At 35.7% G+C, this 12200-nt stretch overlaps 1 protein-coding gene across 6 annotated transcripts in view; it reads left to right on the top strand.

Moving 5' to 3' along the window:
* Pcnx1 (pecanex 1) overlaps positions 1-11011 on the top strand; it is a 151381-nt gene extending 140370 nt beyond the window's left edge. For all 6 annotated transcript variants that reach the window (XM_004837289.3, XM_013067463.3, XM_013067460.3 and 3 more), the window contains 4 exons: positions 877-1082; positions 4416-4855; positions 5273-5413; positions 5599-11011. In XM_004837289.3, the coding sequence (XP_004837346.2) occupies positions 877-1082; positions 4416-4855; positions 5273-5413; positions 5599-5739 (928 nt within the window). In that variant the 3' untranslated portion in view covers positions 5740-11011. The remainder of the gene's footprint in view (positions 1-876; positions 1083-4415; positions 4856-5272; positions 5414-5598) is intronic.
* Positions 11012-12200: the final 1189 nt, after the last annotated feature.

The following is a 12200-nucleotide window of genomic DNA, read 5'->3' on the forward strand; positions in this document are numbered from 1 at the left end:
AAATTATAATGTAAGGTTTAGGAACATCATAGTTTGGTATATGGTAAGAAAAATTGTAGAACATCATTTTCAGATTCTTAAATATCAGAGCTTAAGGAAAACAGGATCTGGTGATTAAAGCAGCAAACTCTTAATTGAGTATTTTAAATTTTTTTTCTGAGAGTACTCAATTCTTAAAGAGTAAGTCCTACCATTTTAACATCAGATTCTGTCAGAACAGGAGGAGTAACGTAAGCCAGGGTAGTCTTCAAAGAAGTTTTCTTTTCCAAAAAAATACCTCTTTTGCTGGAATTAACCCGGAAGAAGTGAAGCTCTTTCTCCCTAAGAAAAATAGAGATCGTGTACCCACTTCTGGTTTCCCTGAGACCAAGTGTCTCAGGCACAGAAGTACAGGGTTTTCAGTGCCACATTGAGACAGTCACAGCCAGCCAGGACAGCTCATTGCCCTATAGTTGTGGGGCGGGGGGCGGGGGGGACACACAACCAAGTCTCTTGAAGTTTGCTACAGTCCAGTGTAAATAGATTTTCAGGGGTTGCATACTTTAGAGTCACTGAACCGACACTGGCAAGAATTCTGTTTCCAGCTGTGATCTTTATGGTACAACTATGTTTTCTACTGTTCTTCATTATAATGTATAAAGGTGATAGAGTATAAAATGAAGTACACTAGATAGACATGAAGCAGTGAGTATAAAAAGGTGTAGTTCTTAAACCATTTGAAAAAAAGACTTCTTTTGTTCCCAATATTGATTACACCAGGACAACTTTCGCAGGTGGACATTAGTATGTAACAGCTCTGAATGATCAGAAAAAGAATAATCTATCTGATTTGAAGTAATCTGGAGGTAATTCTTCCCACCTTGCATTTGTTCCTAGGCTAAGGAAAGGTTGTGGAGCTGGATGTAACAGTGGGGGCAATATCGAAGATTCTGACATTGGAGGTGGAACTTCCTGTGCTGGTAACAATGCCACAACTGCCAATGATCCCCACAGCAACACATCCCAGGGAAGCACTGGAAATCCTGGGCAGGGATCAGGAGTGAGGCTCCATCCCCCTGTCACATCTTACCCTCCAGCGCTCGGTAATACATAGGCAGATGTGCAGTGTCAGCCCCTTAGCTATAGGGGCCACTAGTATGCATATAAAAAGAGAAATACATATTACCTACATGGAAATACATAGATTATTTTCTCGACTTTCAATTTTATATTATCCTGTTTGTTTATATTATTCATATGTATGTATAATCTCAATGTATATATCTACTTGATATTTGACAAAAAGATTTTCAAAATACTAAGATTCTTTGAAAATATAATTTAAAGGGTAATATTTAATTATATGTTGTTTAACTTCTTAATGGACAGTGACTTGGTTTCTTCTGACATAATATTGTAGTAATCTTTGTAGGTAAGTCTTTTTAATCACTTAATATTTTCTTAGGCTACAGACTTTAAAAATCAGTAGGACAAAACTTACAAGAATAAGACTCTTGATATCTAATGCCGAAAATCTTTCCAGAAAGTTTTCTCATCAGTTGATAGTCTGAGCAGCCATAAAGAAATGTTTGCCTCATCGATCTTTCCCTGACTTTGAGTATCATTGTTTTTCCCCTCTGCTCCCAATTTGCTGCGGAAGACAGGAGACATGTTGAGTGGAGATTGGTTGGTTGGTTCGTGGTACTGGGAACTGGACCCAGGGCCTTTGCACAAATCTATATTTCCAGCCCTTTTGTTTGTTTTGTTTTTTGTTTTTGGTACCAGGGTTCGAACTCAGGACCTTGCACTTGTGAGGCAGGCAGCGGAACCACTGAGCTAAATCCCTGGCTCCCCTTTTGTTTTTATTTATTTTGAAACAGGGTCTTGATAAGTTAGTAAGTTGCCCAGGCTGGGTTTAACTTTGCTGTCTTCCTGCCTTAGCCTCCTAGAGTGCTGGGATTACAGGTTTGTCCCACTGCCTAATTGATGGGAGTGGTTTTTAATTTCATTGTTTTAATTTGCATTGGTCTGTTACCCAAAATTGCAAGTTTTTAATGATTTTTTTAATGTTTTCTTTCCAGAAGGTCTATACTGGTTTCTTACCTATTTTTCTACTTGGCTATCTTTTTTTTTTTTTTTTCTCCTGGTATGGGGTTTTGAACACAAGATCTTGTGCTTTCCAGGCAGGCGTAGTGCCACTGAGCTACATCTCCAGCCCTTTTATTGTTTCTTTTTAATTAACTTTATTGGTACATTGTAGGTATTACATTATGATCACATTCATCATTGGGAATTTGTATCTATACATGATAAATCTTAGTTCTTGTTTTTTCCCATTCCCCTTCCCTCCCTTCCACCCCTCCACCCCTCCGTGTTTACAAAAGCTGTGTTTCCATTTTTCCTTCTTTTCTCGTATTCCACACACACACTTTCCCTTCCCGTTTGAACCTTTGTTTCCTATTTCACATTATCTATTACACACTTGTTCCTCATTTACACTTTCAGTTTCTCACACCAGAGAGACAATTCAGTATTTACACATGTGTGTCCTATTTAAGTCCCATTTGACGCACCTATTCCCCTGCTAGGTATCTTCTCAAAAGAATTAAAAGCATCATAACACAGTGATATATACACACCCATGTTTATAGCGACACAGATTGTAATAGCTAAAACTTGGAAACAGCCCAAGTGCCCATCAGCTGGTGACTGGATAAAGATGTGGGTTTTTTAAAATAAAATAGAGTACTACTACTCAGCCATAAAGATTGATAAACTAGAGACATTTATAGTTAAATGGTTGCATATCAAGGTCATACTCTAATTGATTTTTATATGTGTTCTGTGTCTGAACATATCTTTTGAAGCCTGCCTCCTGATTTTCATTTTATTCCTGTAAAGTGACTTGCCTTCTCACAATGGGAAGTCCTTTAATGTAGAACACTTCACTTTTCCTTTTGCTTAGCACTTCTTAAAAAATTCTATTTAAGGAAAACTCTCCCTGTCCCAAGAACAAGAAGGTGTACTTTTACAAATTTACCTTTGACAGGAGGCCTCCAGTCGTCCTGGAGTGCAGCACAAATCAGGCTTCATATGCTTCCCTGCACTTAGTCAGTAGAGTCAGCACTGTCTCTCCTCTGCCTCCACACAAGGAGCAGATACAGCTTTAAGAAACAATTCCAATGAGATGATAATTAAGACTAAGTAGATCTAAAAAAAAAAAAAAAGACTAAGTAGAGATCTATGATCAACATTCATGATGTTCTTTTTTTCTTCTCAGTAAAAATCAGAAACTTTCAATGGGCTTTTTAAAATACACATTTTTGCACTGATTAGCTTTTTATTTTCAGGTATAAAGTACATAAGGCTAAGTTTTCAGTATAATTAATGATTACTTCCTGATGATTTTCACATTACTCGTATTAGTCAGAAAAACATTGAGAATCACCAAAAGCTACTTGAAGGATGTGAAAGAATCTGCTATTCAGTATCACTGATAATTTACCTTCAGTAGTAGTATATGCATAAAGTGACTGTGATGTTCATTGTTTCTGTAGGGGGGTAACTCGTCACTGGAATAGATTGAAAGGGGAGGAATGTACTTTGAAAAATAGTAGCTGTAGAACTTGCCACAGGGAAGGTCCTTAAATATTTGTCTTTTCCTAATTAACAAGTAAAAGTTGTGCATATTTTTTGGTATACAGCATGATACTTTGATATTTGAATACATAATGAAATGATTAAGTCAAGCTTCTTAATACATCTATCACTTCATATACTACATATCATTTTTATGATAACATTTTTAGATCTACTCACTTAACAATTTTCAAGCATACAACATATTGTTAACCATAGTAACCATGCTGTACAATAATACATCTCTAAAACTTACTCCTCCTGCCTAACTGGAACTTTATACCCTTTGATCAGCATCTCTTCACTTCTCTTCTCCCCTCTCCTGGCAAACATCATTCTCTACTTTCTGCTTCTATGAGTTCAACTCTTTTAGATTCCACATGTAAGTGAGATCATGCAGTATTTCCTTCTAAATATTTCTGTCTCATTTCCATGAGATACTTCATTTCTGATGTATTAAAGAGTCTTTCTTGTTTTTCTAAAATATTTTTGTGAGATATTTTAGGATTTATCACAACCTAAATCCTGATGTCTGCTGAAAATTGTCTTATACCCTAACCCAGAGCGTGAATTTTTAAAAAAAACTTTAGGAAATAAGAATACATTACAAAAACCACACAAGAAAACAGATCTCAGATATTTATTTACTTTTGATAATTTTAAACATTTGGGGCATAAATACCAAGTTTTGTGAAATTACTAAGTGATTGCTAAAGGGAGCAGGTTAGAAACTGTAGCAGAAAAACGTGGTGGGTGACTCTGCTTGGAGTGAAGGTTGTTCTTGTTGCTCCCTCCAGGCACCAGCCACAGCACTCACTCTGTGCAATCAAGCCTGGTCAGACAGTCCCCTGCTCGGGCCTCCGTAGCCAGCCAGTCTTCCTATTGCTACAGCAGCCGGCATTCATCCCTCCGGATGTCCACCACAGGATTTGTGCCTTGTCGGCGCTCTTCCACCAGCCAGATATCACTTCGAAACTTGCCATCATCCATCCAGTCCCGCCTGTCTATGGTGAACCCCGTGGAGCCCTCCAGCCAGAGTGCAGCCTGTGTGCAGCATGGCCTTCCCTCTTCCAGCAGCTCCAGCCAAAGCATCCCAGCTTGCAAACATCACACTCTCGTGGGCTTTCTTGGGACAGAGGGAGGTCAGAGCAGTGCCACTGATGCCCAACCAGGGAACACCTTAAGTCCTGCCAGTAATTCACATGCCAGAAAGGGGGAAATGATTTACAGAGTCCAAGTGAGTAAGCGCAGAGGTCTTCTTGCGCTGTTTCTGTTGCTCTTTTGTTTTTGTCTTACTTGCTGACTGAAGGACTCTTGTGAAAATATCCCTTATATTATTTGTCAGAATATTTAGAATATTTAGTTGAATATTTGGGGAAAAGTTTCTGCCAGCTTAAAATGAATAAAGCAAGCTGGGTTTGCTATGGTGATACTCAATCCCTATTCAGCATTGACACATGCCTGTTCAGTAAGGTCTCCAAGTAGCTGAAAAGATTGGGAGAGGTGGCTCCTTAGATTTAAAAACAATTTCATTATGTACAGTAAAGAACTTGAAATACAAAGAGTCTTAGGAAAGAAATTTTGTTTGGGATTATGTTATTTTTCATCAAGGAAAAAAATGAATTGGAATAATTCTTACTTATTTACAATTTAGATCGTGGATCCCAGTCAGATTCTGGAAGGGATAAATTTGTCAAAAAGGAAAGAGCTGCAGTGGCCTGATGAGGGAATTCGATTAAAAGCTGGAAGAAACAGCTGGAAAGAGTGGAGTCCTCAGGAGGGCATGGAAGGTCATGTAAGTTTTCTTACATGCTGTGACTCTTTTATAGTCTGACTCGCTTGTACTCATGATTTTAGCTGATTTATATATTTGTGCTTAATTCTCAAACCGAATTGCTCCCTCCACTCCTGAGGAATAAGAGTTTGTGAGTGTGCACAGGGTCTCCTTCATTAACTGATTGCTTTGTTCTGAATTATCAGGTGATTCACCGATGGGTGCCTTGCAGCAGAGATCCAGGTACGAGATCCCACATCGACAAGGCAGTGCTTCTGGTCCAGATTGATGACAAATATGTGACTGTAATTGAAACTGGGGTACTAGAACTTGGGGCTGAAGTATGAGCCGGTGTTTTGTAGCTGCATTTCTTTACTGTCTCATTTCTGAGACCTTGGAAAAAGAGAGGAGCAAGCAGAAGATGCCTGCAGGGATCCCTTCAGTCCTATGTGGGAGAGCCTGGAGAACACTGATGTGGCTAAGCACCTCTCCTTCATCCTCCACCCTGTCTTCATCCCCAGATAAAGCTGAAATATTTTTTTAAGTTAGCTGCTGAGAAAACATTTGCATGAAGGATAAATTTCTGTTGAAATACATCTTTAAAATGTTTTTCCTATGCATTGCCTATGCTTTAAATCAACAAACTCTTCATTTCTAAACTACAATCTCATATTTTTCTAATTTGTTTGCCAAAAATAATTGCCATGTTTTGTCATGGAACATGAAATCCATTGTCATTGATTTTTACAAACAGACCCATGTAGAAGTGTTCGATTTGATACATACCAGTATAAAAGTTTAATGTACAGCAAGAAAGAAGATGAACAGAGGTAGATTTATCTTAGTCTTTGAAAGCTATAAACTTTAATGGAAAAAACTGCACTAATTTTTTACAATGCACTAAATTCTGAGATTTCTCAGAATGTTTATTTATATATAAAATAAAATACCATTATTTAAATTGCCTTTGGGATTAACCCTTCCCTTTCTGATATAGTTAACAGGAACTGTGCTGCTCGGTTTTTTTGTTAGTAGTCTATACTTCATGCCAGTACATTGGATGTGTTCTTTAAGATGAATACGAAATCTCAAGCTACACATAACTTCATCCTTGACATTTCCCGGAGCCAGTGGTCAGCGGATCAGTCATGTGAACACCACTGCCAGCTACTGTGTCCACATCTCAGATGAGCTCCCAGTGTGTTGTCCCCAGTGCTTCTCTGCACAGGGCAGGCTCTGCTGGGCTTGGTTCTGGGAAGAAAATGCTTTTACTTTTTAAAGAAAAAGGGTAACTGTCCAGGAATTTAAAGACAGGGTTGATTGCTTTTTATTTTAAGAGTCTTAGTTCTTGAAGTTACTTATTATGAAGTTCAGTTTCTCAAGTAAAATTTTTTCAAACAAAATTATCCAATGGTGCAGTTCTTATCAATATATTCCTCATTAATAACTTTGCTTTTTATTTCCATCTCCCCTTTTTTTTCTAGTACTTGAATTTTATTTCCTGTAATTTATAGTGTACTTGCAATTTGAAATATTTATAACTGTGAAATTGACTTAATTCATATGTTGTCTCATAAATTATATTGATTTTTTTAAAAGATTATATTCAGGGAAATACATAACTCAGATTTACAATTGGGCTAAATGAGAACTGCAATTTAGATTTAATTTTCAACTTTTAGCATTTTTAAATTCTTCAGAAAAATTCCACTTTGGTTTGAAATGCCAAAGAAAACTGCCCATCTCTGAGCATTTAGGAGCAGCCATCTCTCTACCCCCTAAGAATAGATAGTAAAAAGAAGCGAGTAAAATTAATTTTGATATATTTTATTTAATCCAGTATATCCAAGGTATTATCATTTCAACATGTGGCACTGTTCATATTTCAAATACTCAGTAGCTGCATGTGCCTAGTGGCTACTGTATTGGACCCCAAAAGTTTATAGTATATTTCAATGAGGTAAGAAGAAAGGTATTTTTCCCTCTGGTTCTGATGTACATCTCACAGTAGCATAACATGGCAGTGGAGGGGATGGGAACTGAGAAAGTAAATAGCTGATATACAGAATCTTCCTCCATTTCCACTTCAAACCTTTTTTTTTTTTTTCTAATTTTAAAATTTGTGCTCATTCAGAACCCAATGTGCCTTTTGTTGACATTTCCATAGACTTCACACTTTGCAAATTTTACTGCCTAGAAATATTTGTCAAATGATTTACCCAGCCTTTACACAAAGGAACCCTTTTTAAATTGACCATTTAAAAAATGTGTTTTTCTAATGGTGTCATTATATTCTAAATTTTCCTCATTTTGGCAAATCTACAGTATAAGTTCAGTGGTTTGTGGGTTTTTTTGACACTGCAAATGTGATCTATTGTAAATCTTCTCAAACGAATTATGTTCCCTGCTACTCACCACCTCTCTGAAATGAATATGATCTTTTCATGATCATTGCCTGGATGCAGAGTTAAATGGAGGCTTTTCAATCCTAGATGGGAGATGATCGGTTTTCCCACACAGAAAAAGAAAAACAAAAAAATTAGAACTCGAGATGATTCATTCAGAAAGGCTAGAATTCTGTTTATTCCTAGCCACCCTCCCCCAAATTGTTAGACACATTATATATACTGAAAAGCTAGATTCCAAATACAAGACTGGGTTTTGTATGAAACATATATATTGAGTCTTACTTCAGAATAGCAGTTGGTGAACATTTTTCTCAAAAGTTGGCTTTTGTTATTATATAACTAATGAATTTATAAGTTAGGAACCCTAAGAGAAGCTCCATTCTTTTTTTAGTCTAAAACTGCTAGTCTTAAAAATTATAACACTTTTCTAATTATATCAAGGAAAATAATGATAATTAAAGACTCATGTCTTAATAATTTGATCCATATTATAAAGCATGTTTTTCTATATAATAAACTGACATACAATTTGGCTCCTCCCCACAGAAATAATAAGCTATTTGTTTAGATTTTCTCCTTAACCATTTTCATTAGTGTACAAGACTTCATTCATTTTAGTTCATAATTTTCAAATTTTTCAGAGTTCCATAATTTAGAACCAAACATATGTAATTAAAACATTACCTTTTTATTTACTTTCTTTAAGTACAGATGTGTGTTTGAATCCTTTGTGTTTTCTTTTTTTACTCTCCTTTTGAGAGAGTAACCTGGCATAAGTTGGAAATGGTTACCTTTTTTAAAAGTTTTTTCCTCTTACTCAGTGACAAAACCATTTTATAATTCCAAATTAAGCCTTTGGTAATCTTTTACCTTTACCTTGGTGTGAACTCTTTGTATACCATTTTCAATACTTGATAACTTTAAATGTTGACTTTTTACTAAAAAGCTTTAATTTTTCCAAGAATCTAGATTAACATAACATGTTGATATTTATGGAATTTGAGAGAGTGATGGTGAGGGTGTCTGTATAGTTTTTTAAGATAAGAGAAAAGTAATTACTGCTGAAGAAATTAGTGAACACAGTTAATCAGCATATCTGCCTTCATTGCCAGAATATTAAATTCTGTTAGACTTGAAGTATTTCAAAAAATATTTCAAGTATATCTGAAATACCTTTTAATCCTTGAAACAGAAAATATCAGACAATATTTCTATCCCGAAAGATAAATTTAAAAATATTCTGGGTACCAGATGTCAGGCAATGAAAAAACAAGTTTTTATATAGGAAACTATAGCTTATTAAAAAATGAAATATTCCTTTTCCCTATGTCCTATCAAAATATAAAATACACCTTCACATCTAAACAAGGATAACTTAGCCTTAATAAATTCTACTTTTTCTCTAAGCAGCATTCTTCCACTTCTGCTTAGAAATTTCATTTGGTGTATTGTTGTACTGCGTTGTTCATCCAGAACTGGGTTGTTTAATCTTATGATTTGTCTAAAATAGTGTTTTTTAAAATTTGAACCAACTTTTAAGCCTATTTCATCCTAAATAAATATGTGACTTGAGAAAATAAATAATAGTAGTTTTATGTGGGAATTTAAAAAATTTATGTTGACTAACTCCTAAACCACTCCCCAGATTGTTATATTCGAATTACTTTTTCATAAATATAAACAAACCCCTTTCTGGTTTTTGTTATTTGGGCCAGGGGTGCTTTTTGAATCCTCAGTATTTAACTCTCATTCTCTTTCATAATGTGATGCAATCATATAAAGTTACTCTGTCCAAACACAGACACAGTTAATTTTTTCATTTAACCTTCCGTTGTTCAAATAAGATATAAAATACTTTTTTTTATTCCAGAGGCTTTCCCTTTCACTCTAAGATCAGCAGAGAGAAAAATGTCAAGGATAAGATGGTACATGGAACTTGTTAATGGACTTTGAATTGTCTGTGTTAGTCTTATATGGATATAGATTTTTATTGAGCAGGGGAAACAAGAAATTAGATATTACCATATATTTAGGCAGCATAAATTTTAATACTATGTTGGATATGTGTAACCTTTTAAAAAAATAAGCATTGAAAAGCCAGCTCCTCTTTGCTTCATTTCTTTTATAAATATGGTAGGTGATAAACAACCAGGTCTTATTATTTTAACCTTGTTAAATATTTAGGTAAGAACTGTAATTGGAAAGGAATTAATTATTATAAAATAGATTTGGTAGGATATGCATAGAGTATTAATTTTGCTTGAAACAGAGGTATATTTTCTGCTATGAATCACCTCACCAGAGTCACCGGTCAAGAATTATGTGTTATGGACTTTCTTTGTGTTATCTGTAAGCCACATATTCTTTCTGAATTAGTAAATAACTCATTTGTGAGCTGAACTTCATTATTGGCCCTGTTGTGAGATCAACATAATGCTCCATGGGGGAACTAGAGCTGATTGTCACTGCAAGATTGTATGGCAACTTTGTTCTAAGACTTATACCTATTACATAGGGTTTACTTTTTTCATATGCCTCAGCTCTGTACGCGACAATTTATAATTCAGTGGAGCCATGCTGGAAGGAACAGAGGTCATCTGACATGTATTGGGATGAATTCCTGGGTGTTACTTGTGCAGATGAGCCGATGCCCTAGAATTCAGAACAGAAGAGTAGTAGAGAAGGAGATGGCTGCTCCAGATGACTCTTGGGTTTAGTATACTTATGGCTGAACAACATTTTTTTAAATATATGAAACTTGATTCTACAACCAAAATAATAGAAAGGGAGAGGGTTGTATCTGCTTATGCTTTTTAAAAGCTTATAGTTTAAAAGTAAATTGTAAAAAATAATTGTTAACCCTGTATAAGGCTGGCAATGAGCTCCACATGAGGAAATGGAAGGAGGAATATTAAAAATGGCTCCAGGAGAGTAAAGAAAAATAGGTCTCCCTTTTCTGATCATGGGCTCTGGAAAGTGTTCATCGCCTTTACCAGCATTCAGTGTAAACCAGAGATAAGGATATATGTATGTATTTGCGCGTGTCTGTGAGTGTGTGTGTGTGTGTCTGAATGTTATTCTAAACCTGTAAATATTGTAGTTGTTTAAAATGGAAAATAAAAGCTGATGGGTTTTTTGGCAAATATATTGCATCAAAAGTACAGTATTGACAGTGGATAAAACACAGGAAATAAATTGTTTTTTCATTTTGTCCTCTGTTCATTTTTATCAAATTAAGAAAAACTTGAATGCATTACCTTAAGGTTTGTGTGGCATATTCTTAAAACATACACTTAGTTCTGAAGAAATCACTTTAAACAAAAGTCTTTTGGCCTATAAACATGCAGTTTGTTTCATAGAAGAGTGCATATTCCCTATTTTATAAAAGGCTCTCCTTCACTCTTGGTAGAAAGGTTGTAATTCTCACCTTCTGAATTGAACTGGAAGTTACTTATTAATGATACCCCATTAGGTGGAACAAATAGGATGATAATATGTGTGTGTTCATTTACATAGTATATACCAATACAGAAGAAAGAATTATGGTCATCAAAGGCAAGTACCAACTTAGTTAATGCACTTAGTGTGTATAGTAACCCAGTGAACTTCACATATATTTACTTAAGATGCAGTCTAACTTGGAATGAGAATAGATGTAGATTTTTAAGTCACTTATTAAGCCTTTATCACATCATTTTAGCTAAGAGTAACAGTCAGAATTGGCAGGATACAGATTATTTACTTTCTGCATCAGAGTCCCAAACAGTTTGTTGTCTCCTTTCCAGATCATAGTGGCACAACTGGAAACATAGTGTTAAGTGTTAGAGGATGCTTTCTCTGTAGTGATAGGAAGCATCTTTAAATGAAACACGTTTCCAAAAAAGGAATTCCCTGTGTTAGTGTGTTGCATTGTTGGAACCAAAAATTGAAGGAGCTATTGATATGAAATTTGGGCCTAATGAAACCTCTTTATTTTTATTTTTTTTTTAGTACCGGAGATAGAACTCAGGTCCTTGTGCTTGCGGGGCAGGCAGCGGAACCACTGAGCTAAATCCCTGGCGAAACCTCTTTATTCTTAACATCCAATTTACTTAGGACTTTTCCTCCTAAAGAACCCAAAACTGTTTGGTGGCCATAGCTATTGAATCCCACCATGTAGGCATGCTGTTCCTTGGCATAGGGAAAAGCAGCACTCTGTGAAGTAAGAGCACAACTGAATGTAGAATCGTGGTTATTCAGTCAGCTTTTTTTGTTTGTTTTTGAGACAAGGTCTTGCTATGTAATTCAGACTGGCCTTGAACTCACTGTGTAGCTTAGGCCAGCCTCAAACTCTTGTTGATCCTCTTGCCTCAGATTCCCAAGTGCTGATACCACAGGACAGGTGTATTGCCACACCCAGC

The sequence above is a fragment of the Heterocephalus glaber genome, unplaced genomic scaffold, assembly GCF_053883595.1.
Source record: "Heterocephalus glaber isolate CG9 unplaced genomic scaffold, H.glaber_assembly_v1.0 deba00001608, whole genome shotgun sequence".
Taxonomy (NCBI): Eukaryota; Metazoa; Chordata; class Mammalia; order Rodentia; family Bathyergidae; genus Heterocephalus; species Heterocephalus glaber.